Here is a 26763-nt window from a genome sequence, read left to right as displayed (position 1 = left end):
TGTATTATTTACATTTAATTTACATTTAAAATGTCCATTTATAATGGAAATGTAATATCCAGGGCTTCTGGCACTTGACCACGCAAGTCTAGATATCTTGGCCACTGTTGCTTCAGTCCTTTCCATTTATTCTCGTGTGTCCCACAATTTTATGAAAGTGAAACACTAAATCACTTGAGTGTTCCTTTTAGAAATTCACTTTAAGGTTGAAGGTATTTAAAGAGGCTGTAATCAATACTTTTACTCTCACTTTCACTCTCATAGTGTCGGTTTCAGCCCAGGAGAAAGCTCTGAACTCAGTGCGCACTGCCTGCTCAGCTCCAGACCTTTTTCTCAAGAGCTGGTGGAGACCAAACCCAGAGATAAAGAACAGTGAATACTGGACTTACCTTCATCAGGTGGACAGTCTGACTGATACAGAGAAAAGAGCAACTCCCACTGAAACATTTGGTCTGAGCTGAAAAATTACCTAATGTGTGGAAAAAAGATGTCAAAGAACAAACCCAAAGGTAGAAAAGGTTTATTACTGAAAAGGCATTTAAACATTCCCTTTGAACTGGTAAACAAGTCAGAATTACATTCTCAGAAGGTAGAATAGCTCGGTCACTTCAAGCTACTTACACCGTGTTGTAGCTGTGCAGGCAGTCTCTCCAAGCATGACTGACCTCCACAGTTTTGTGCTCAAACAGAAGATTAGTTCAGCATTTTATTCTTATTGGAAATCATACAAAAACATGGGAATGCATTCCAGAGTTCATCTCTGTTATACAACTGTTCATCCATTTACTACTCATGCAGGAAAGCCTTTGGATCCTCAATACTCACAAATGAGAAGCTTCGTCTAACATGGAACTATCTACAGATATGAATGATGCATCATCAGTAATCATTATATAAGAGGAAATTCAATAAATAATAAATAACTTGTGAAACAGCACAGTCAAAGAAAAATTTGGCATCTCATAACCATTTTAGTATTTTGTGTATTTACAGTGCAGATGGTTGCTTTGATGTTCTATGACACATGGCAAAGCTGATATGACCTGCAGGACGTGGTGAGAAAGTTACTGTAAAAATGTTGTCTCACTACAGAGAGTTGTCACTGACTGTGTGTAAGGGTCAGGGTCTGAAGAACAGCATGGTGCAGTACCACATCCAAAAACAGCTCCAGACACCCATACAACAATCCAATGACTAACACCGGTCAAGAACAGTCTTGTACCTGAATGCAAGCCTGCCAGCAGAGCAGAAAGAACTGTATACAAATCTGACAGATTTAATAAATTAACTACAGTATAAAGTGTTTGACTTGTGCTGTGTGTGTATGTGACACAGTTTCTCTTCTTACAGTATAGCTGGCTGAAGAAGGGGGCTCCCTCAAAACCTGACATTTCATTTTAAAGTCCTTTTAAGCCATTTTATGTATTAATGGAATTGTTTAACAGTGTTTGATGTACATTGATTCTCCATTTGAAAGCAATAATAAATCCCACAGTTTGCTTATCACTGAATAAGGTAAGATATGCCACAGGTCTGGCTTTAAAGCAAGACTGTACCTTCTGAAAGAAGAAACCCAATCCTCCTCTTGGAAAATAAAAGCTGAACTCAGAAGCAACAAAACCCCCCTTTTCTCTGTTCAGTACACTCACAAGCTTTGCTGATGCAGTCTTGCTTGGTCTGGTATGACCAGCAGCCTCTGTGAGCTAATGTGAGCAGACTTTAGATGCAGTGTAACAGACATCACTGAGTGTATTTGCTTAGTTTATGACTCTTCTCTACTTGTGCTACTCTTCTGCTATGGTTTGGGAATCCCAATATTTTGCTATTTTCAATTCATTCCAATGATTTCAGTTGTATCTGTATGTCCATTACCAAGATTTGTCAAGGATGCTTTTAGCCTAGCTTAGCACAAATTTCCCAAGATGTTCTACTTCAGACTTAAATTTTTTTCAATATGATTACTAAATCTCAGCTATGGCAGCTTCAGTATAAACATGTTCACGCCAACTTTCATAAACTCACATTACAACCCTGGTAGTAAATGAGGTAAAGCTGTTTTTTAGGGTGGTTGCTCCCCACAGCATTCTCTTCCAAGGTAACATTGTATGGCGGTAAACAAATGAATACAAATTACAATAAATAAATAAGACAAATAAAGTGTGGGTTTTGTTTCCTGGTCGGTGATCTTCAGTTGTCTCTGCTGTGTGCTTCTGCAAAACAAGACAGGTTTGGCAAATGAAACAAACAGCGAAGTCTGAGAGGGACAAACAACATCCTGATGAATCTGTCTGATGAGGCTGACCAGCAGCTAGTTTGAGGGCAGTGCTAGAGGATGGGCTTCCAACCTGCAGGTCATGAGATCATTTATTGATAACTCTTGTACAAGAGAAGAAGGGTCAAATCATCCCCTGGGGACAATTAAAGTGGGTCCATGTAACGTCTACGTTTTTCTTGGTTCAGGTTTAAAGAAATGATCATGAGGTGATCTGACTGATGGGTACGTCAAGCAGGAAACACCACATCTCCTCATCATATACCGTGTGCTTATATGTTTGTTTGCTTTAGTGATAAAAAGTCACCTGCCCATCTGTGACATTCTAAACTGTAGTGTTGCAGTAGCACAAGTAGAGAAAGGTGATTAAGTCAGCCAACAGGCAGTCAGTTAAACATTAGCCACCACAAGCTACTGGTCATACAAGTAAGACCTCTGTGTCTGGAATTAAGCAAGGGTCAGCTGTATTGCTTATGAATTCAACTTTTCATTTTCTAACAGGAAACTGTTATTTCTTCTTGCAAAGACTGCAGTTGCACTTAAAATCACTCCATGGTAAATGGACTTTTCCTCTGGACTAATATTAGCGCTTGGTCCTTATTTATATCAGTCTTCCTTTCACTTCGTGAGCCACCATATGTACTAAACAATACTTTAGCAGCCTTCTCTGCATGTCTTCCTCTGCAGTCATACTATACCTGCCAGGGTCTCACTGTGCTGCTGGAGCTGGCTGGTGAAGAAGCGCTCCCGCTGGGACACCTGCTCGTCCCAGGCCTCCAGTATTCGCTGTTGCTCCCCAGGGTCCATGGTCAGGGTGTCCGGGTGGGCCTCGTCGATATGGGCCCTCACTCCCTCCAGGCTGTGGGAGTACTGCAGCTCCCCACACACCATGCACACCAGCAGCTGGTTGAGCGGATCGTAGTCCATGAGGTAGCGGTTCCTCCACACGATGTCTGAGACTGGACCTTCATCACCGTTATTATTCTCATAGTCAGGGAACAGCTCTGACTCATCTGAAGAAAAGAGAGAGAAACTTTGTGCCATTTTCACCTTTCTAACATGCACTCTTTTAGGTTCAAAGGGGCATAGCGGATACTTCACCTTCTTCTGGTGCTGCATAATTTGAGTATGGAAAGGATTCCGGGTCGGTGTCCACTGAAGTGCTGTGAAAGACAGAGGACATTTCCATTCATTATCATCCTACATCCAGCTGGAAGCAAAACTCATTTTACAGGAGAAACACTAATTTCCCACCTCATTAGATGTTCTGACTCCTCGGAGGAGCTCACCCACTGACCAGAATCCTACAGGCGTTAGACAGAGAGAAAAGAATCAGTTTAAAGACTCTAATAAACAGAGAATATGTTCACACTGTACTGAATGTCTCCCAGCTGTTTTATCCTTCATACTGTAAGTAAAGGTAATCTCACTTCATACACCTGAGAAATTTACTAAATGACACATCATCTTTTTTTACACCTGTTAATAAAAATGAGCCACAGCCATTTTCTGTGATTAAACTAACAGCCATATGCATTTGGTGGTGGCAAGGTGGAACAGTGGCAACACTGTCGCCTCACAGCTAGAAGGTCCCGGGATCGATTCCTGCCTGGGGCGCTGTGGGTGCTGGGGGAGTGTCCTCCACCATGCCTTCGGTGTCTGCTGCCCTTTAACGGGCCTTTCTGTGTGGAGTTTGCATGTTCTCCCTGTGTTCACCTGGGGTATCATCCATATAAAACCCCCACTAAAAACATGCATGAAGATCACCACCTGACCAATGGTGACAAGACGGAACTGGGTCCCCGGGCGCCGCTGTCGGCTGGCAGCCCACCGCTCCTGATCTGCCGCAGAGGAAGGACTTACCAAAGATGGGTTAAATGTGGAAGAAATAATTTCACCAAAGCATGGCATGTGCATGTTGTGTTGTGTTGTGTGTCTGATTAATAAAGTGAATCTTAATCGTAATCATTTGTGGACTAATTTGGGACCTAAGATAAGTATAATAAAGTCTGCATTTACAGCATCAGCCACCAAGACTGAAATACCACGTGACCGTACAGGGTGAGTTAAGGCAGTTTTTTTTTTTTTTCTTTCATACTTTATTTTTCTGTTTTATAACACAGTAAACATGAGGTTATTCAGATACAATGGTTGATGCTCATAGGAGTTGTTGGTCACAATGTGATACACTTACATTAGTATTCACTTTTGTTTCACAATTGCGTTTACTGTGATTTTCAGACTCTTTGTCAGTCAGATATGTAACCCATTTAGTCCAGTACTCTTCTCCCCTTTCTTTCTGAAATCTTAAACTGAATGTCATAAGTTCAATATTGTGTATATTGTTTACAATATCTATCCACTGGTTCAGGTTGGGAGGTTCTTTAAGAAGCCAGCATCTTGTTATTGCCTTCTTGCTGGCTACCATGAGAACTTTTAAGTTGAGGCAGTGTTGTTGTGTTGTGTTGTGTTGTGTTGTGTTGTGTTGTGTTGTGTTGTGTTGTGTTGTGTTGTGTTGTGTTGTGTTGTGTTGTGTCTCTTTGTGGTCCTTTGGTGTCTTTGTGGCTGTTGTCCCATCTCTTCATTGTCTTTTGAATGGCACTAATGACAGCTAACTAGTAACTTTATGGATGTTTAAAGGTTATTTTTGCATTATTTGAACTTGACAGTCTATTTCAGCCAAATTTTTCCCTTTCCACTTCCAAACACAAACCCCCCAAAAAACAAACATTCATTTAAGTGGCTAATCAATATCAGAGGCGACCAGTCTGACAGTCAGCCATTCAGCAGCAACCTACATGAAAATCTGTGTGAGGACACTACCTGAGTGTTGCTGAGGGGTCCGTCAGTGCTTAATTAATCTAAGAAGTGATCACAATGAAAAACAGACCAAATAAAGCAAAGGTCTGGCTTCTACTGAGTTTTAGTTTTTCTATCTTTCTTCATTTAATATGAACACAATAATCAGACAGAGCCTGTAAGCCAGGCCATTTTTATATAGCTGTGTAGCTCGTACCTGTGTTTGCAGGTCCTGGGCAGGCAGGATGGGCCTCCAGTTGTTGGAGGCTCTCCGTGGGGTTACCCCCTTATCCCGAATGGCCTTCCTGGCTCTCTGCTCCTTCTTTTTTATCCTCCAGTACTCCCGCTTCCTTCTCAGAAAATCCTCCTCGGACTCCCCTGGGATGGGCTTTGGTGGAACCATGGTACTTGTAGGTGCCAGCTTGCTGGGAGGTTCTATCATATGTGTGAGGCTCTGAAGTTGGGCACAAGGGATTTTTATTGGACTAAGGGTGGAATTGGGAGTTTGACCAGGGGGTTCAATGGGTAGCAGGTTGATGGTGGACAGTGGGTTGTCTGGGGGCTTCAGAGTCTGGAGGCAGGGAGCTGAGTTTACATCTGTGCCTCCAGACATCCACTTCTGTAGTCCTGGCATGGCTTGTTGCTGATTCTCTGGAGCTCCTAGATAGTCGCTTTCGATGTGTGAAAGCCCAACATTCACCTTGTTTTGGTCACTTCTGGGCGAACAGGAGACAGTGGTGACAGGCAATTTGACCTGGAGTGTGTTCGGTGACTGTTGAGCAGTACACGTTGTAGGGCTAACGACCAGGACCGTAGGGACACTTGTCACTGCAGTCAGAGAAGGAACAGGTGGTTTGGGTTGGAGGGCTGGCTTTGCTGGAGGATTTACGCCCTTAACACTGTCGACAATAATGAGGCCTGGAGCCTGAAAGACAACCAGTTAAACACAGCTCAATACAACAATCAGACAATAACCTTTCAGAAACATGCACAGGTATGTTAGTCCCTAGTTTGATTTTTGCAAGTGTCAAGTGTTTGTGGTAAAATTCTTCAGGAGGGGGCACTGGTCATGCCTTCAAGCTCTGACCTCTTAACTCACTAACACACAGGTTCCTAAGTCTTTAGCATCAGCTGAAACACATACCTCAGTGTAAAAGAACAAATGTCTGTCTGTAAATGACTTCTGTGGATCTTTAGTTGTTAGATTAGATCATCCATCAAGGGTCAAAAGCTGGTATATTTTAAGGGTCACCCACAATGACTACAAAAGGTTTGCAACAATAATATTCAAATGCCTCAGAACAGGGTGTATGGAACATCTAACTGGACATGAGCAAAAGGTTTTTGGTGTGCATCAGATACTTTTGATTATACCATGGTCTGGGTGAATACTCGATTCTGATTGGCTGCAGGGTGTCCGTTAAAAAGTGTTGTAGGACACCTATAAAAAAAAGTTCCGGTCAAATAGCCTGATTGTTCTAAATTATTGCGCTGGCTCAAACGCTAGTTGGTAACTGTGGCAACAGAAACATACGTGCTTGATACAGAGTGAATGGTGGATAATATTTATAAAAACGATTTAGGGTAGACTTGCTTGGTACACATTTAATGATCAGAGTGAATGGTGGATAATATTTCTTGCAATAAAAACGATTTAGGACTGTGGACTTTGATTCTTTGAAACAAAATGTCGCATCATCCTCTGGACACACACAAGCAGTAAGAGGTGCACTTGCCCTCTGAAATGATACTTTATATCACATAACATAACGTTAAGCAATCATCTCACTTCCCTCCACTGATTAGGCCTAATATAACAGCTGCGGCCAACCGAGCTGCAGGTTCTGTGGCCAGAGCCGGTTACCTTGGCAACGCGTCACAGCGAGAGATATTAAATACTCCACTTCTTGTGGAAAAACTTACGATTTTAACGGTAAAAAACAACATTACGGTATTAATAACTGATTGAACATTTATTTCTTTCGTAAGTGACCATGGTATAAGCAGGATAATGCCCTTCGAGGTTTCTGGTTTCTGGTGTACACAAAAAGGTTTTGCCATATCCACACACAGTTAGCCAGAGTTAAACCTCATCTTCCAACGGATGTTCCTCAAATTTCTTTTCTCACCGTTCTGAGGTTTTCAATCCATTATCTGACCTAAATGAGTAACTACTACTGAAGTGGCTACCAAAGCATGAGGACCATAGGTCTTACATCACCTGGATATTTTTCTTGATCCGACTGCTGCATTCTCCGTGTCTCTCTGTCTGCCTCGCCTTTAACCTGGCCCTTTGCTGCCTCTTCATCAGCTTCCAGTACTCCCTCTTCCTCTGCAGGCTGGTCAAACCACTGTGCTCCATCACCACACTGCCATGTCTTTGTTCGGACGGCGGGTTGCTGTTGTGGCACTGCTCTTGTGCCTGACATTGTTGTTCACAGTGTTGTTGTTGTGGTTGTAGCTGATCCATGGGTAGGTGATGTAGCTTTGGCGGCTCTGGGGAACAGCAGGTTTGATGGACTGCTTTTTTGTTGCAAAGCCTCTGTGTTCTGCGTGGAGATGATGGGCCATCAGAGGCCTCCATGGGGTTGACTATGAAGTTTGAAGGGGTTTGGGATGAGTGCTCACAGGTGGGATGCAGGACTACATCAGTGGATGTAGCGAGAGGTGGAGGTGTCTTGCTAATTTGTGGTGAATCTGTCAGATGAGGGCATGGTGAACATGCTTGTGCCAAGGTGTCAGTATCTGGCTGCCAGGTTTTTATTTCCAACGTCACATCAGCAGCAATAGGAGCAACCTCCTTTTCAAATAAGCGCTGAGGTACGTTTGGCTTCATCTCTGGCTGTGAAGCTTCTTCTGTTGACTCTATTTCAATGTCAGTTTGCTCACTTTTACACTCCGTCACTGTGCTAAGTGATTCCTCCAGGAGTTTCTTCATAGAGGCCACGGCTAGCAGAGTGGTAGCTTGGCTGTCTGCATTCAGAGCTGGGTCAGGCTCTGGCTGAGGAGCTGAAGGTGGTGTTGGGGAGGCTGGGGGTTTGATATCTGGACAGATGGCTTGTTCTGGTTGAGAAATTAGGTCAGCTGCTGGCATAGGCTCACCCTCTTGTTTTATCTCATTTGCATGTGGCGTGACAGACACAGTGTTGTTGGGCAAAGGTTGTGCATTTCCTGTATGGTTAGTAAGTCTTCTGCCTAGTGGTACAGTGGTTACTGCTACTTGCTTCTGGGCCTTCCTCCTCTGTAAGGCTGCATTGGCCCTGGCTTGTAGAACACCCTGCTTCAGTCGAGCTGCACGAGCTGCACGCTGCTCACGCTTCTTTATCCTCCAGTACTCCCTCTTCTTTGCCATCCTCTCCTCCTCTGTCAACTCTGGATCCAGAGAGAGCACTGATGGTACACTACTTGAGACTGCCATCTTCATAACACAGCCACCGTGGCTCAACGCTCCTTCTGAACCTCCAGAAATGGCATTTTGAGGGGTCTGAGGGTGAGTGAGAATGAGCTGACCTACAGTTTGGATCGCTGATGAGTGTGAATTAGGAACAGTTGTGCTTTCAAGTTGAGCTCTTGGTCTGATTGACGGTAGTCTTGGAGGATTATTGACAGACTGTACAGGAAGAGGAGGAGAGACTTTCACCTGAGCTGGGTGGAGTAGAGGGGAAGGCTGCTTTGCACAAATGGTTGCAATACCTCTCAGTTTAGTATCAGGTTGATGCTGAGGTTTTGTGATAGAAGCATTATTAGAAACTACATGAAGCTCCTCTTCACCTTTGCGTGCTGCTGCGTTGTGATCTGGAGGAACCTGTGGAATGTTAATGGTCACTGTCCCGTCCTCTTTGATGAATCCTCCAATGGTCTCAGAGGCATGGGTGAGGGTGCTTCCTGCTGATTGTGTCAGCGCTCTGGCCCTCCTCATCTCCTCTAGGATTTTCTGGTAGCGTTTCACTCTTCGCATCAGAGAGTCCTTCTCCTTCAGCCGAGCCTTCACCTCCATTGACAGCTTAGCTCGCTGTTCTCGCTTTTTGATGCGCCAGTACTCTCGCCGTTTGGCTATGATCTGCTCAGGTGTGTCATTAGGGTCTATTTTGGGGATATTTCTGGTACAAAAGACTGAAGAAAGCAGCGGGGATTTACATCTTAGATTTCTTTGATTCATGAAATTCTTCTGGGCATGTCTCGGTGTTTTACATCGTGCAATCCCTCGGGAAACATTAGAAACATGTACATAACTTGAAAGCTTTCTCAGCGACTCCCCTGGCTTTTTCACAGAAATAACATCAGCAGTTACCGCTGTCTGTGTTGTCCTATTCCCATGTGGATTTTGTACTCTTATCTGATCTGCTTGCAGGTTAACTGTAGCTAAACTTGATGCCCTACTTTGCAGTTTATCAGTTTCCCTTTTGGCAGATGTAAATGACGTTCTGGCTCGAGTATGACACTGCTTCTGGCCTACTCCTCTCAAAAATGACTGAGGCGGAAGATGCTGAAGGATTGTGCCGGCCATGAGTCCAGTTTTTTGTGTTGTTTGCCTCTGTAACATCATCTCCCTGCCCTGCGTTCGCTCTCTGACTTTAGCTATTCGAGCAGCCACCTTTGCTCTCTGTTCTCGCTTTTTGATCCGCCAGTGCTCTCTGCGCTTGGCTGCTCTCTCCTCCTCGGACACCAGCGAAGGTCGTGAGTTGGTAACACCTTTAGCCCTCTGTGAGGTGACCAAGGCACTCTTTGTTACACTTTGAGGTGTTGCGTTTGCTGATTTGCCCTCTGTTTTAACAGCAACAGTGACAGATGGAGAAGACAGAAGAGTCATGCCTGTGGTCACATTGGTGGGTAAGAGTTTGGGCTCAATGTGTGATGGAACTTGTGCCTTATGTTGCATTTTGGGGACTGATGCTCCCTGCATAGACACAGATGGCTGAGGTGTTGTTTTAGCCGAGTTGCCGTTGGTAATTCTGGCCACTCTGACTGGAGGCACTGAGGAACTGGTGTTCAGCTGGGTTCCTATGGGTGTAGGTGAGGTAATGGCTCTGCTCACAGCACCCCTTGCTGTTGGGCTTTTCACTGTGGCTCTGTCACCACCAGCAACTTTGGCTGAGATGGAACGTGACGCTGGCGGGACCTTGTTGAGTTTCATTGTCTGGAGCCACCTCTCCTTTTGGCTTTCAGTGACTTCAGCTGAGCTGCCCCCCACTCTGTTTCCACTCTGTGATGCAGGAGGGATATTGGCTGTTTCGCATGAGTCATCATTACTCTGCACAGGAGAGGAGAAAGTGGTGAAGGAGCTGGATAAACTGGAATTCACCACTGCAGGTGTGTTTAGATGTAGGAGCTTTTTCCCTTCACTGTCTTGTGTTGGCTTTGCTCTCTGCTCTGACAGCCGGGCCCTCTGCTCCCGTTTCTTGGTTCTCCAGTATTCTCTCTTCTGGGCGAGGGTGGCATCATCATATTCTGAAGCAGGCCTGTAGCGGTGGGATGCTGAACCCCCTTTACCTTTTGCAGTTGGCATGCTATCACCAGCTTGGACAGCCCATCAGTTCTCATCCAACAGTACTGGCTGACTCTCCCCTTATCACACTGGAATCCTCACTGCCATTAGCTTACATGGTGAACTCCTATATGATGCCTTAGTATGTGTTTTTGCTCCACTGAGCAGCTGCCAAATCTCTCAGTCATCACATCGGTATGCAGGTGTCCTGAAGAACAGAAAACAATTCTTAGCTGAATGTTAACAACATTTGAGTGATCAACGCAGACAATTTATGAAACAGGTTGTAACAAAGTAAAATTAGTACTAATTCAACTATACACTCAGTGACCACTTTATTAGCTCTACCTGGTACAATCTAATGCAATCCACTCAGACAGGCCTGCCATAAATACTACCTTTCGATGGAAGTTCAGTTTTTGTTGCCACTGTCAGGGAGGTGTTGATTCAGCTAGATTTTTATTGTTTAACTGCACTTCATACATTAAGAAGTGTCCCTATTGCTTTGCCCACCCCATTGATAACATAGGGCCACAACTATGAATTGTGTCATTATCAATAGGTCTGCCAATGATTTTCTCACGCAATCTATAAAATGTCAGATTGTCATGACAAAATATGTTGACGTATTCAAAGGTTGTCCAAAGGAAACTGAGCAGACCGGCGCATTTTCACATTTAAGCAGCTAAAACCATTGAACTGTGTGTGTTCCTTTGCTTGAAAAGTAAGTCAAATGATGAAGCGATTAGCAGAATTGCCGCCAAGTGATTTACTGTCAGTGAACTAATCGATTTATCAACTAATCATTTCAGTTCTATTACAATCACGCAGGGGGAAGAACGTTAGAGACATGTCTCAGTATGGTGAAGAGCAGTAAAGCACAAACTACAACCTCTGTAATAAACACGCAGCTGAATTAGCACCTCTCAGGAAGTCTGAAGAAAGACTAGAAGCTTTGGAAAAGTAAAGTATGTAGCAGAGCTATTGCACTGGACTTCATTCTATATGTTGACAGTCACACAGTAACACTTTTCATTACAGAAAGCACACGTGATTTTTTCACTGGAATTGACATGATAGAGGCACGAGCGGTTTGTTTCACATGTAAGATGTGAGGTTCAGACATCAGGCCAACATGTTCAATCACATGACACTAATATGCCAGAGGTGATAAACATCAGCACATGGGGTTTTTCCCGGGATGAATTCACATCACGATTATCAGATATTTCCCAACTGAAATGTCAGACATGACAAATAAAAATGCAAGATTTTCATATCACATGTGCAACATTCCGTATGTTCACGTACAGGCAAAAGTGCTTTTAAGATATTTCACTTGTGAAAACAGTTTCACGTGTGCACATTTTGGAACTTTTACCTCCATTAACATATTAAAAATGATCATATATCCACTCACTACAGCAAGTGTTGCCATTTGCAGTGACGCTTGTTTAAATGCAAGGACAATGCATATGCACTAAAACGCCCATCTTCATCACAGCAGGACGCGGTGGACGCTTTCCACGTGACACAGAGTACAGCTTTAGTTGGCCGAATATTCAAATATAGAAAAATGTAAATAAATATTCATTCCGCAGCATCTTAGCTGACAGAAACACGTCGCGTATGAACAAATGTGGAAGCTACAGGAACCAGGAAGGAAGCAGAGCGACACTGTCCCTTTAAACCTGTCCCTTTCTATCACAAATTATATCTGTCGAGAGCCATTTTTATTCTTTATTCTGTGTCTATTTGATTGTAAACGCGGCGAAGCGAGCCAGTTGAAGCTAAATTAGCAATACGTACAGAAAGGCAGTGAAAACGGGCACACTGGAGCGAAAATCGAGCCTACAACGCTGTCTCTCTGAGCGGCACAATGGACAAGATCTTCCTCCTCTTGTCCACACGGACTGGCGCCTGTCTGAGTCTGCTGCCTGTCTAAAAGAAGCGAAAAAACCCGCACATTACTGTCGCAAACAGGACGCTTGGAAACATGTGGAAGAAGAACATGCATACCCGTTACCTTTTAGTTACACCTAACTTTCCGGGACACTTTACGTGAACGTTTTTAGGACAGATATTTTGCCAGGACACTGCAGCTACTTTCCGCCAGCCAGCCGTGCTCTGAGGCTGCCTTGACAACGCTGAAAAGTACCAGGATGTGGGACCTGGATGCTCGCTGTGTGTGTGTGTGTGTGTGTGTGTGTGTGTGTGTGTGTGTGTGTGTGTGTGTGTGTGTGTGTGTGGACACAGAGACGGTGTAGTACACCGCCCCCTCTTTCACTGCTCAAACCTATGATCCATTAAGAGGACTGCATAAAACAATTATTCCACAAAACTGAGTCCACGAGCTGATATTCCCAGCACGAGCCTGCTGATCAGGCCATTCGTCATTTCACTGCTCACGGAAAGCTGGATTTTGCACAGGAGACACATTCAGTCACCAATCATGTAAAATTCAGGGACATTATGCAAGGCTTGCATTGACATACAGTCTTTTCCAACATGGAACAGCTGGACAAAGGTCCATTGATTTATTGGCTTTTTCTACAGATGACCTCAATTGATGTGGGGTTTTGTGCCAAACCAGCAGGGGCAGGGCTGCCCTGTGCTGTGAGGAATATGCACAGGGATCAAATGTGTATCATTAATAGGCAAGGGCGATGGGAAAAAATGGCCCTTGTGGTTGTGGTAGTAGTAGGCTCCTGCTAGCAAAACTAACTAAATCTATATATATATATTTTTTTAATCTTAATCTATTTCAGGAGGGGGCCAACAAAATGATAAAATAACAATAACTTAGAGCTGAAACAATTATCAAGGAATCTATATCAACCCAATGAGATAAGAAATTTTGAATTTAGATAGAATTATGTTAGAACAAATTAGACTAGGTCAGAGAATATATCATCAGTCAGAAAATTGACTTGAATAATTGATTAATCAAGTCATTTTTAAAGAAAAGTGCCAAAAGTTTTCACTGTTCCAGCCTCGAAAGTGTATATTTGCTGGTTTTTATGATAGCAAATTTGGGGGCCATCGGTGAGACAAAACAAGCAATTTTAATATGTCAGCTGGACAAACTATTAACTGCTATATTGAGTATATCACGGGCAGATCAGTCAATAATGAACATGACTGTTTAGTTTCACCCTATGAATAATAACGTAGGTTATTATCTGATATTGCTCCACAATAGGCTTGTGATAAACAACACTTAACACAGGATTTTATTTAAAATACTATATGGGATCATAAACACAAGAAGCAAAGCAGCTCTATCATGGCATGATATTTTAGAAAAACAGAAATAGTATTTCGCAGCTTATCAGCATTGGAGTCCGCTGCTCCGTTTGCCCCCCGCCCCCCGGGGTGGGTGTGCATTGTCGACGCTGCTACTGTCTCTTTAAATTTACCCAGGAGCCCCTTAAGGAGCCCCAGGGGCCCCTAGTCCGGCTCCCCACCCTGAAGACAAGCAAGAGCCTTAAAATACATTTCTGGAGGCCTGCACTGAGGCGCCTCTCCACAGAGCAGCGCGGAGGAGCGGCTGGATTCGCCAGCGGAATCCATGATTGTGTGATTCTATGAAAAGTTAACTTGGCTCCCGTGCGGGGCGCGTGGGGGGACATCGTAGAGCACGGGCTCCTCTGCCATGGGCTCGTGATAGAGCGCCTGCCAGATGCGTGTCGAACGGTGCCGAGCGGTGTGGACATGTTACTGTTGGAACATGTTGTCAGAGTGACATGTCCCGCTTCAACGCCACGATACAGTGAAGGAAGGAGGGACAGTAGGCACTACTAAAGCAGCAGCCAGGCCAGTGATGGAAGAGAAAGAGACGGGGCAAAGCGAGCCTGTGGACCTCCGGTGTGCCGAGCAGGCTGAGCTGCTCTCATTAATAATAAGCGGGGAGGAGGAAGCGACGCAAGAGGAGAGTGACTTGGGAGGTAAAGAAAAAAACTAGTGTTATTATTCTTGGTGTTTCCCACCGCAGTGTGGGTCTGCGTGGCTGTCAGAGCCACGGCCATTGTCAGGCAGCCAGTTAATCCGTGTCAGGGACAATACCATGGAGCAGCATGGCACCTCCGTCTCTGTGGCTCCTATAAACAAAGGCTCAACAGCACGCAGGCAGGCGGACCCAGACACGCAGCTGCCACCCAGCGGACAGCGGCGGCACAGGCCGCCTCACACTGGGAATAAACAATAATAATATGGGTTATTGGAATAAATGAGGCAGTTCATGTCAGTGCCGCGAGATTCCCTGCACGTAGGCCGTAGAACCAGCAGCTGAACAGTACAGAAACATGCTAAGTTTCATAAGGAGAGAGAGTGCTGAAATCAGGGAGCTCCAGCTGTCAGTGATCACGGGCCAAACGATGACAGCTTAAAAGATTACGTTTTGAGAACATCTTTATTTGTATATATGTATTTATATCATACATGGTGAATGTAACATGTTTCTTGCATACTTTGTGTGCCACTTTCTCTGATGTGCTGTCATGATGTAATCCGTCACTGAAACAGGCAATTCAAAGTAAGAGACAGCTATGCACAACCTGCACCATAAGCAGTACTTCATACATACATATTAGAGCCTGACCAATGCAGATTATTGAGGCCAATGCCAAAGTTATCATGTGAGCGTTCATAGTGCAGCAGTGTTTATATATGTAGTTAAATATGTACTCAAAAGGACACTTCTTTAACCGTACAATCTATGCAATGGTGACACGCAAACATATCTTTGGCATTCCTGTACTGCAATTTCTTGTCATTTAGTGGCCTACATACACATCATTAATAATATACCAGTAATGTACAATTTGACAATTTATTGGCAGGGCTGTATAATTTCTTAATCTGTTCATCAGTGTAAAAATTGAAGTGTATCAGCCAGTAAATCACAATAGATAAAGTTTCTACAAAGCTGTTATTACAGATTTGAACAAACAAATGTGTAAACCTTAAAGAACAACAAGCCCAAAAAAAGAATGTTTGTGAATGAGCATGCTTACATACAGTAGCTAACGATGTGTCTGATTTAACACATTAAGATGTTAGAATTGAGACATAAAGTGTGATCACTTGAAGAACATGTTTTGAACTCAGTCTGCTCTGAGCATTGGAGGGTAAAGGTCATATAAGAACAGGACCAGCTTGAGTAAAACCATATGTGGTGATGTGTTTGTAGGGCCCCTTAGATGAGGGCCCCGGATAGATCTGTCAATCCATCAACTTGTATGATTAAAGACAGCTGAGTGTTCTGAAGACAACAATGTATATGTGCAACAACATCTGTGATTGGTCGAAGTGTGTATCAGATGTCATATATATATCTAAGGATCAAGGAGAGGAGGACAGAGATCTGACCGATATGACTCAGGCTCTCAATCAGACTACCGGCGTCTCATTTGATACTAAGCTTGCTAATAAAAGTTCTCTTTAAGCATAAGCTTGTATCAGCCGAGTTCTTTCTACACCATCATCACACCATTGCTTGTTTCGACGAGGACCTGAAATAAACATTACTAAGCAGTGATGTTTGCTTACAGTGTGTACTGCTATCAGATTTACACTCCATGTTGACCAACACAGTGAGCCTAAGTTTTGGAGTTGGTATCAGCAGAGAAAAAGTAGGATGAGGTATTTACAAATGTCTTAAAGTTGGCAGAAACATCTCTAAGCAGACAGCACGCCAGGACTGATCTGTTTTCTCTCTTGTTCCCGTCAGAAGAGGACAGTCTTGCCAATGGCCACGGTGAGGAGGAATCAGAGGCTGGCATGGTCACACCTGTCAGGTCTCCAGGTACCAGCTACTGGAGCATCACAGAGGGCCCAGACCACCCGCTCCTCCTCTCCCCGGCCCCCGGGCCTTCCGGACGTAAACCCAGGGTCCAGAGGGCCTCACGTCCGGGGCTGAGCCGGATCCCAGGCCGCGACCACCGCCGCTACTATCACGAGTACTGGCGCAGTGAGTACCTGATGGACTTTGACCCCCAGCGGCACGGGATGATCTGCATGGTGTGTGGCAGTTCTCTGGCCACCCTGAAGCTCAGCACCATCAAGAGGCACATCCGACAGAAGCACCCCGACTCCTTGCTGTGGAGCGCTGCCGACAAGGAGGTCATCCGCTCAGGGTGGGAGAGCCACCTGAGTCTGGGGGGAGGTCACAGGTCATACAGCTCTGCTGCTGGACCTTCACCTCAGGAAGAAGAGGAGCAACAACATGCTGCTGGTGGGTAGGACTCTTTGCTTGGAGTTTTCTAAATCCCACACTTGGTGGCAGTATGAGTTAATGTCTTGGCCTGGTGGCGTGTGGAGGAGAGGATGATGTAATGATTTACTGATGATGTGTTGGAGATTGGAGAGGGAGGGACTGTGCCTGGACATGCCCTTTCTGGGGTAGTTTGTGTTATTTATTTACAATGACAGAAAATTCACAGAATAAATGTCATGTTTAAAAATTTGAATGTATTAATACAGATTACTCAGGTTACGACAACATAGAAGGCAAATCAAATATTATAGCTTTTGAAATGACAAAAAAATAGAGAGTCAAAAATAAGTAATTATTAAGCTGCGTTCGAGTGCTTTTGGGAATATTTCCAGCTTGGCTCTAAGATAACACTGGCTGGGTTCTTTTGTTGGAAATCAAAATGCAGAACAAAAGGTAACAATTAGGGAGGCAGGAGTTTTGACTCTACTGAGTCACTTCTCATTATTCAAAAATAGAGTTCACCCAAAAACTAAGTCTTTTGCACTGGTGCAGTCTGTGTACTCTGTGTGCTATATGCTATGCTATGCTAACTATGTCCTGCCTCCAACTCTGTACAAAGACATGAGATGGATACAGTTGTTCCTATCACACAGAAGCGATAAATGTATTTCCCAAAATGTCAACAGGAAGTAACAAAACATTAGTTTTTTCTGGTATTTACTTTCCTTTCAATTGGGCAGGAAGCTGAAGGTAAGGATTTTTGACCATTAGTAATGCTAAGGAGCAATACTTTTAGGAGTAGGTCCCTGTTTTGTTTGTATCATGACCACACAAACAAGACAAACACTAACACGAGCAATGGAATACACATTCTTGCTGATGGTGTCATGTTATTCCATGGACTGAGAGTAGGTGGCTGAAAGTGCCAAAAAACGTAGCAATGTGCAGGGAAGAAGACTGCAGGCTCACTGATACACAATTTCAAATATATTCCAAAACAGGGCACCTTCAACCTCGTGAACCTTTCTGAGCCTTAGACAGACAAGGTGGAGGCCTCACACTGTAGTATTGTGTCTTAGCTGTACACACCTTACACTGAAGCCATGAAGCTTTCAGGACCAATATTTAGTGGTGGCTGTGGTGGTTATTCTGGCTCCAGCAACAGTTCTAAGCATCCAACACTGTGATGGTTAGAGTAAAAATGTTTTTTACTATTCCACAGGAATCCATGAGCCTGCATTTTTCACCTAATGCAGGACTGAAACCTGAACTGCCGTAAAGAACTCAGAAGTAGGGAAGTGAAATAAGAGGTGCACTAATGGCTTAGTGGTAAGCCATGTTTGCAGAAGCGAGGTTGTGGGTTGGATATGAAAACAAAGTTGTTTCATAACCTGGTTGCTCGTTATGTTTTGCATGTTCTCTGTGGATTTACATGGGTCTCCTCCAGGCCTTTTGCTTCCCTCCCACCTCTCATGTCATTAGCACTGAACAAGAGCTTCAGAACTGGACTCAGTTTGACCACATCCTGAACAGTTAAGATGCAGAGGAGGGATTTTCCCTCTGGGATTAATGAAATATCACACATGATGGCTTCTTCTTTGTCATTGCCGTTGAAAGGTACCAACAAACAGGCAGACATCATCCAGCTGCGATATACAAAGAGGCTTTCTATGCATACAAACTCCATTCCACATTAGATGAAATGCATAAATAAATAATGAAGAGATTACTAGAAAATAAGTACTGCATAAAAAAGTAAACAAATAAATTGACAGAGCTGTAACAAACAAGTCAGTCATGTTTTCATTAGTGTATGATTACCTAAAAATAACTTTAGAATGAGCTCTTTATATCTACAGAGCAAGCAGGTCCTCCTCCACAGAGTCCAGCATTTTGCACCACCATATTTCTACGGTAGCCCAGAATGGACAGACCAAACAGTGGCTTTACACAGTGCCTTTTGGGGTTTTCACATTTTTTGCAATATGCAACCTCACCACTAGATGTCACTAAATCCTGCACATTGGATCCTATGTAACATTTGCCAAACAGCAGCCACTGTGGTCACAAGTGGAAATTTGAAGCATAACAAAAATGATGATGTATGTGTTTTTTTCCTGTGCAAGTACATTGAGTGCAATGTTTAAACCGGATGTTTGAACCTTGTATGTGCACACATACTGATTCTGATTCTGATGAAGCGCAGTGTCATACAAGTAATGAAGAGACGTAAAGTCAGTGTCTCCAGTAACTTCAAACTCTGCCATACAGCAGAACCCCCGTACCCTGTGACACCCCAGGAGCAGCAACAACAGCCTCCTAGTCTGTCTCCCCACTCTGAGGAAGGTGAAGGCCCCCAGCCTGAAGAGGAGGAGGAGAACCTCCCTGGGCCCTCGACCCGAACCCTAGAACGCTACCTGAACGACTCGCTGCACGCCTGGTTCCGACAGGAGTTCCTGATGGAGTATGAGGCGGACGCGGGCCGGCTGCTGTGCATGGTGTGTGGAGGAGAACTGCCCTCGCTTCACCTGGACCACATCAAGAGCCACGTGTTGGACACCCACCCCAACTCCCTGGTCTACAGTTCAGAGGAGAAGCACTGCATCCTGCAGGCTTGGGCTCAGACTCATGGTGAGAATAGAAAGACACGACAGTACACGCACTCAAAATCTGAATGTGTGGTTGGTATTAAGGAAAACACTGTACAGATTTTAATCAGTGTTGATTAGTGCATCTATAGAATTAGGTAACATATAGTTTAGTGTTCCTATAGTTCAATAAATTCATCTTATCAGTCTGACATCTGACTGACGTCACTGGCACAAGTCCACCCGTCCCCCACCCACCAACCCCTTTTATCACTGCTTATTAGGATCAGCGTTGCCATGGTAACAGGGTGAGCCGAGCAGCCTGGATGTCCGGTCACCCTCTTGAATCTTCCAACACTGCCTCCCGTCCACAGTCCATGTCTGCTCCTCAGACAATATCATCCCCAGTGGTCCAGTGATAAGGATGGATCATGTTGTTTTGTTGCAACTGATAAAGTGCAATTTAATAAAAAATAACGGATGTTACAATTGCTAAATTTATTTAAACATTTCTTTAACACTAATATTATTGTCTGTATTGTCTGTTTGCCTCAGTATATCTGCATTCTGTCTGTAGTGAACGTATTTCCACTAAAGAAGTGTATGAAGTAAATAAATGTCCACAGCTAATCAAAAAACTGAAATTTAAGTCTTATGAAAAATCAAGTTTTAGTGCACTTAACAGCAGCTTGTTTCTCAAAGAACAAAAACAACAAAAAAGGAATAAACAATGTTAGTGCACACAGAAGTCAGCAGCATCTCTTTGTTTTGTGTCTGTCAATGTCAGTTTATTTAACAGAAAGAATTATTCACTTGAACACAGAGGAATGTTTGAAGATAATAAAATGTGCACTGACGTGTCTGCAGACATGGACCTCGTCAGCCTGACTCATCGGCCTTGTGAGCGCAGGCATCAGCTGATGCTGATTATCTCAAAGAGATATCTGCCGACCCATTCATTGCTCTACCACGGATCATTAATAATGATTATTTGGTTTTATCATTGAAGAACAGTTCTTAGGAATTCCCAGGGACAGTACCAAAACTTCTTGTAATTTGTTGAATGCCAAAGTCTTTGTATGTCTTTTTAATTTTATTTGTATGATTCTCTGCCCCCCTGACAGAAGAGCCAGAAACCTCAATCAAATCAGAGCCCAACACCAAAGACAGTGGGGTGGACCTCTTTGCTGAGAATGTGGAGGCCATCCAGGTCAACACTGACTTATACCCAGAAGGTGATGGCACTTTAACTCAGGACATTTGTCTTATCGGTGAGGATGGAGGTGTTGGAGCGCCACAACAGGGACCCCAGCCCCTCCGCCAGCCCAGGAAGAGGCGGCTGCGCGGGGGTGACCCATGGCGACTCCGCCTCGACTACCTGGTGGCCTACGGGCCTCAGGGCCGGGGCACGTTCTGCATGGTGTGTTCTCAGGTCCTGCATGAATCCAAGGTCAGCAGCTTCCGCCGCCACATCCAGGAATGTCACCCCGAGACCACAACACTGAGCCGACAAGAAAGGGAAGCCATGGCTGCTGCCTGGACCAAAGATTATCCAAGTGAAGGCACACAAAGTCAAGATGGTGAGATGCTTTTAAATGCTGTTACTTACCACTGTAAATCTGTAGATTCTCAAATAGTCATGTTTATTAACACCTGCACATACTACAGGCTCATATTAGAAACAGGCCATTATTCCTTGGTATATTTTATCCTTGTAAGCTTCGGGCATTTAATCATTCGCAACTGGACTTTGTCAGTTTGTCTTGGAAAAGTCCAGTTGCGAATGATTAAATGCCCTGAAGCTTACAATGACCTGGATGAATGAGAATATTCACAGGCATTTGTCCTTGTAATAGTGCTCTTAATACCAACTCAACATGGTTATTTCTTGTCTTGATAAATTCAGTTAAATGTTTCCACAGCACTATTTCCATCAGCACAACACCGTCATGCTGCACTCACTTTCTCTTCTAACAAAAACACTGTTGCCACAAATTATTTCCAGTAGCTTCAACTTTGCCTTTTTTTCTACCGGTGCTGAAATCTTGTCCGTCACCCACAGATTCTGCCTTCATGTGCAGTTTATAGAGATACGTGTGAGCAAAATTCACTACTTCCTGTACATTTGTGTCACATTAAAAACTTACATTTCCACTTCATAAAGCATTCAAACTCAATAGGAAGAAAAGCTAGAAGTCATCAAAATATTATCCAAAAAGATTTATCCAAAAAATGCACAGTTCCTTGACAGTTTTCAGCTAGTGTGTGTATCTGACAGCTTCATTTGATTTGAGCAAATATGATGAATCCATTTGTGTGTCCTCTTGAGGATAATATGTTGTTATGTCTTGAAGTCTCACTTAGAGATTTAAACTGACAAAACAGATTTCCTTACACGCAAATCTTTGATCAGCTTTAAGATACAAGAATGACATAGCAGCTCATGATGTCAGCTGTTCGGTTGTAGTTCTCAGCAAAGGAAATAAACAAGAAAATCAAAGAGAGGTGGTTTCATGTAGTTACAGTACAGCACCACCCTCCCTCTGATGCACTTGTTTCTTTTAGAAGAAAACAACCTGAGCGGAGCTGTTGTCCTAAACGCCACAGGAGAGACAAATGAGGACGCCTCCCCTGATGTCAGGACACCCAGTAAAATGGTGAAGAAGGAAGAGGGTGTGAGTGGAGGTAAGGGTAAAGTGAAGGACAGTAATGCTGCAGCCACGCCCTCTCGTCACAGCCATTATCCCGGGAAGGACCAGAGGAGGAACTACCAGGTGCGCTGGCGGATGGAGTACCTGATGGATTACGACTGCCGCAGACACGGGCTCATCTGCATGGTGTGTGGAGCCACTCTGGCCACGCTGAAGGTCAGCACCATTAAGAGGCACATCCAGCAGGTACACCCCCACTCTCTGGACTACAGCCCAGAGGAGAAGCAGCAGACCCTGCTGAGCTACAACCAGACCGCCCTGCATTTCATCCACTCTGATGACTGCTTCTCCTCCCAGGACCACGGACACACCGAGCTGGCTCCCACTCCAACACACTTTGGCACTTAAAAAGGGCTTCCGTCCGTTGCTCCTCACATGGCCCCTGTTCAAAAACAGCCCTCCACCTTCTTTCTTAAAGGGAAATTCAAGTATTTGTCAAACAGGGTCTTATTCTATTCTTATTCATCCCTGCCCTTTATCCTGACTGGCTTTGTTCTTGCCAGAGGACAAATTTCCCATATCATGACCAGTAATCATAATGGACAAAAAAATTTGAACTAGAGACCATCTTGTGATGATCACACCAGCTGCCATTCCTGTCAACATGTTGATGCTCCGATCCACCAGTACTCAGAAATCATTACTACATTATTACATGAGTACTCAGTACTCATTTTTACATGGTAAAACCAGTACCAACCACACTATCGCAGCTGGCAATAAGTCTCAGTGTAGTGACTTGACTGGCAAAACAAGGAACCTACAGGCTACTGAGGGGCTGATATACCGGTGCTTGCCTTGATTGACGCCTCTCCTTTTGTTGCAAGTAAAGTGAACAATTCACTGTCCAAACATGCGTACAGCCATACTTAAAGTATATTTATTTACATGTCAAAGACCCATTTGCAGACGGCAATTGTGCACTTATCTCTGTTATAACTTATGAAAACAAACATTATTATGATAACAACGCTAACACAGATGGTCAAAAACTGTTCGCTTCTACCAGCTACCAACACACCTGAGAGTGATTAGTGTATCACCTATTTGACCATTCCCATACTCCACATACCACCTACTGGGCAATGGGGTTAAATACCACAGATAACACACACAGAAACGAACACAATAGAAAATATGGCTCTTACACTCAGGTTTACAAATACTGGAATTTCCCTTTAAATCTGGATCTGAGAGCACTGTGGTGGCATGAGTGGCAGGCTGCAACTGCCACAAAGGACACGTCAGACCTAAAAATGTCATGGCATAAAAAATGGAAGTCCAGCCACTCATTTGAAATAACTAAAGCCTTATCTGCACATCTGTGTTAGTGAGGAATGACCCCAGTGAGTGCATATACATTACATACATTAAGATTTTTTTATTAGGGCCAGATCAAATGAGCATTTTGGCAGTGACATTTGAGAGCTATTGTGGCTGGCTAGTGTTAGCATGTTCATAGCATGCTAGCTCGCCAACTTGCCCCACAAGCAGCAACAACTTGACCATTGATTGATGGCTTGCTGAGACCTTGTAAATCTGCATGTTTAACTGTGTGATGGACCAATAGCAGAACTATCATGACATTGTTGAGCTGTGAGAGAGCTGTAGAGTTCAAAGCAGAGGGAAACATCATCAGCTGTGTTCAGAATGAGTATGAAATGCTCCTCAACAGAGACCTGCTCGAGTCATGAGACAGGAGTCAGTGGAACCAATGTCATTTAAATAGACTGTAAACTTATTGTCCAGTTAGCTAGCTTGCTAATTGGCAGTTAGCAAGCCCAGCTCGCTTGGTAGGCTATTGTGGTGGGCTAGCATGTTACTGTTAAGCTAAAACAAGCCCTGCAAGAGGTTCAGAGTACGTCACTACATAGGCTTTTAACACTGTCCATTATGCAAAGACACACAGATAAATTTTGTGTTCGCACTTTCTGGTCTGACCAGCCACTGATAATGAAATGGGGCTTTAGATGTTCAAACTCCTCCATGAGTGTCTGGACATTTGTTTTTTGTGGTCATGGTGTGTGTGGTGTACCTGTTAACCTTCGGGTCCCGGGGGGGGGGGGGGTCTCAGGGCTGTTTGTGTGTGGGGCCAGAGTCTTATGCTCTCAGGAAGTTAGAAACAGAGTCTTCGGTGAGGCCGAGGTGAATTAGTTTTACGATAATGTGTCTGAAGACAACACAGCACTTTGTCCCCAAAAATGTACTAAACCCTAGCTTTCCTTCTGTACAGCCAATTGAATGAGACTATGTTTGATGTTATTGCTGATGACAATGAATGCCAGTGTGCAGTCCGTGAGTTCAGATTTCTCTAGTCTATTTAATTCCTTGTTTACAGTGGAGGAGAAGGACACGCTCCTCTCTCTCATCCATTATAATGAGATATGTTATCTCTGTCAGTTTGCATTATTGCTCCACCGGCCTGCATCCTTTTCATTATCTACAACTCATTTTAGCTACAACTGTACAACAAAGAATATGTAAATATATGAAAAAAAAAGAATTATTTTTCCTTTATACAAGCACTTTTATGCACCCTGGTTTCTACAAAACGCGTTTGTAATTGTGTCCAGTTTTTCTACTTCATGAAGATTTCAACAGTGATGTTGTTGTTTTAATGGCTGGAGAATGGCTTGTAAAGACTTTTGCTTTGAAAAGTTTGCTCCAGCAAAGTGTATGCAGCAAAAGAATTTGAAGAATAACTAACAGCTGTCTGAGAAAGAAAAGTCAGACATAAAATGTCAATTTTTCACCTGGAAAATGTAACTCAGGGATTCTGTTTTCATCAACAAAATATTCATCAATGATCTTTTAGAAACACATCGGCTGTTGACATTTGAACATACTGGGTACATCTGTTAGCTTTGGTTGTATTGGTGATGCTATAAATACGACAGAGTAACAGGGCCACTGTTAAAACAAAAAGCAAATTCTGAGAATAAAGTCAAAATATTCGTATAATGTTGGGAGAATTTTTAAAAAAGCTATAATATATATAAAAAAAAAAGAAATTCTGGATTTTTTTTTTCCTGAAAGTCTGTTTTGATATAAAATAAAGTCATTTTTGGAGGAAATAGGATAAAAGTCATTATCTTTAAAGAAAAAAATGGTGAATGTTTGAAGGATAAAGTTTGAGTACAGAAATTTAGTATAGAAAAAAAGTGTAATATTTTGAGATAAAGTTGTAATTTTACAAAGTATGTATTAGACTGTCGATAAAACTCAAACATGCACATATTGTGATTTTATCCATAGACTCTCCACTTTGCCCCCTGAAAGTGTCCCTGTTACTCTGTTGCACACTGACAGTTTGCTCAGTTGAAGTGTTTGATACAGACTAATGTAATAGTGAAGGACAAGTGTGTCCGAGAAAGTGTCCCTGCTGCGCTGACAGCAGAGAAGCAGTGTCATATTCCCGTTTCATTGGTTCACTATGGCTAAGAATAGCCCCCCTCATCACTCTAGAAGAGTTCTGACATAGCACTTAATTATTTAATGAAGTAAGTTCCAGTGAAATGAATGCTAAAACATTAGAAATGAGATATGAGGCATTTGCTTGTGTGTGTGTATGTGTGTGTTTATACTGTGTATGTGTATGATGGTGTGGGGAGAGATCTGCTTTGGCTCCTGATGTTTCTTCACTCTCACCTTGTCCGCTCACCTTTCATCTGTACATGGCCAAATTGTGATATATGCATTCTCTCCTCAATGATCTTTGAATAAATACTCAGCACCGTCAGCCTGTCTGCCATCACCATTCATTTGGGATATCTGATTTAGATATGCTCCTTACTTGCAATGAAGGGGAATCTTTATGCTACAATCAGAGAAGAGAATTCTAGGTTAGGAGTGACATATTGAATGCCCATACACTGTCAAACTGGTACACTTGAGAGTCCAATTGGAGGGCAGAGAGACTGTCCTGGAGCAATATTCCTGCATGAATCTGATTGTCCCTGTTCCTACATGAGGGCTGTGGTGGCAGGCTGTGGAGAGCTCACCAAGCCAGACCTGGACTCCCGTGAGCAACAGATCATTGCTTTCTTTGAAAACAAGAGTCAGAAACCAGTGATCTTAAGTGGCTTTTTGAGAGAAAGCAGAAAAAACCCACTGCTCAGGCAGGTATGTCACTGAACACCTGACCAAAGAAGATAAAGATATTATGAGACATGCATGTTTCCCCAAGGGGACAGAAGAGGATCTGAGTGATGTGGAAAACAAACTGCAGAACTGGTGTGACAACACCTGGGTGAACAGTAATCAAGGCAATGAATCAGTCCAACTAAAGTTTTTGTTTGATTTGTGTCCAAATAATAAAACTACACCTTTACGATCACTTTCGCTCACTATATAAGCGAAAGCATATTAACCTCAGGAATAAGGTTCATGAGATCTCCAGAATCTGCTCCTCAATTGTTATTCATGTGTGAGAAACACACCTGGACAACATTTTTGATGACTCTGAGGTAGCTGTCATTGGATTTAAGCTTTATAGAAGAGATGGGAACACTAATATGGCTAAAAATTCATCTTCTGTAAAACAAGCCCATTCTGGTTCGTTGTTGTTACAGGCCCCCCTGCTCTAATGTGAACTATTTGGACAGAATATGCAAAACTCTGATACAGTGACGAATGAAATTTGTCCTTCTGGGTGACTTGAATATTTATTGGTTTCCTAAAAATTGTCTGTT

The 26763-nt window shown here is 43.4% G+C and overlaps 2 protein-coding genes across 6 annotated transcripts; one reads left to right on the top strand and one right to left on the bottom strand.

Annotated features, from left to right (window-relative positions):
- Positions 1 to 506: 506 nt before the first annotated feature.
- LOC139351528 (uncharacterized) lies at positions 507 to 12712 on the bottom strand. 2 transcript variants are annotated; one of them, XM_070993468.1, is made up of 8 exons: positions 12583 to 12681; positions 12366 to 12497; positions 7293 to 10764; positions 5289 to 5996; positions 3527 to 3576; positions 3374 to 3435; positions 2971 to 3285; positions 507 to 2210 (listed from the first exon to the last, which is right to left on the bottom strand). In XM_070993468.1, exons 3-8 carry the CDS (start codon positions 10575 to 10577, stop codon positions 2188 to 2190), a joined length of 4443 nt encoding a protein of 1480 aa, XP_070849569.1. In that variant the 5' UTR covers positions 10578 to 10764; positions 12366 to 12497; positions 12583 to 12681; the 3' UTR covers positions 507 to 2187. The 2 variants fall into 2 exon arrangements, with proteins under 2 accessions (XP_070849569.1, XP_070849568.1); XM_070993467.1 differs by lacking the exon at positions 12366 to 12497 and having other exon boundaries at positions 12583 to 12712.
- A 1277-nt stretch (positions 12713 to 13989) lies between these two features.
- zfta (zinc finger translocation associated) lies at positions 13990 to 26163 on the top strand. Of its 4 annotated transcripts, none has more exons than XM_070993133.1 (5): positions 13990 to 14503; positions 16288 to 16791; positions 19048 to 19404; positions 20486 to 20941; positions 21927 to 26163. In XM_070993133.1, exons 1-5 carry the CDS (start codon positions 14380 to 14382, stop codon positions 22418 to 22420), a joined length of 1935 nt encoding a protein of 644 aa, XP_070849234.1. In that variant the 5' UTR covers positions 13990 to 14379; the 3' UTR covers positions 22421 to 26163. The 4 variants fall into 4 exon arrangements, with proteins under 4 accessions (XP_070849234.1, XP_070849232.1, XP_070849233.1 ...); XM_070993131.1 differs by having other exon boundaries at positions 19045 to 19404; XM_070993132.1 differs by having other exon boundaries at positions 13992 to 14503; positions 19045 to 19404; positions 21930 to 26163.
- The last annotated feature ends 600 nt before the right edge of the window (positions 26164 to 26763 follow it).

The sequence above is a fragment of the Chaetodon trifascialis genome, chromosome 23 (assembly GCF_039877785.1).
Source record: "Chaetodon trifascialis isolate fChaTrf1 chromosome 23, fChaTrf1.hap1, whole genome shotgun sequence".
Lineage (NCBI taxonomy): Eukaryota > Metazoa > Chordata > Actinopteri > Chaetodontiformes > Chaetodontidae > Chaetodon > Chaetodon trifascialis.
This window is presented reverse-complemented; position numbering and strand designations above follow the sequence as displayed.

Excerpts from the sequence above, each read along its gene's own strand:
- LOC139351528 (XM_070993467.1), bottom strand. The coding sequence starts at position 10,577 with ATGCCAACTGCAAAAGGTAAAGGGGGTTCAGCATCCCACCGCTACAGG. Across the intron at positions 5,997-7,292 it reads GGATCAAGAAAAATATCCAG|GCTCCAGGCCTCATTATTGT; the intron begins GTGATGTAAGAC and ends GTTGTCTTTCAG. Across the intron at positions 2,211-2,970 it reads GCACAGTGAGACCCTGGCAG|AAGCACACAGCAGAGACAAC; the intron begins GTATAGTATGAC and ends CTTGTTTTGCAG.
- zfta (XM_070993131.1), top strand. The coding sequence starts at position 14,380 with ATGGAAGAGAAAGAGACGGGGCAAAGCGAGCCTGTGGACCTCCGGTGT. Across the intron at positions 14,504-16,287 it reads AGAGGAGAGTGACTTGGGAG|AAGAGGACAGTCTTGCCAAT; the intron begins GTAAAGAAAAAA and ends TGTTCCCGTCAG. Across the intron at positions 16,792-19,044 it reads GGAGCAACAACATGCTGCTG|CAGAACCCCCGTACCCTGTG; the intron begins GTGGGTAGGACT and ends TCTGCCATACAG.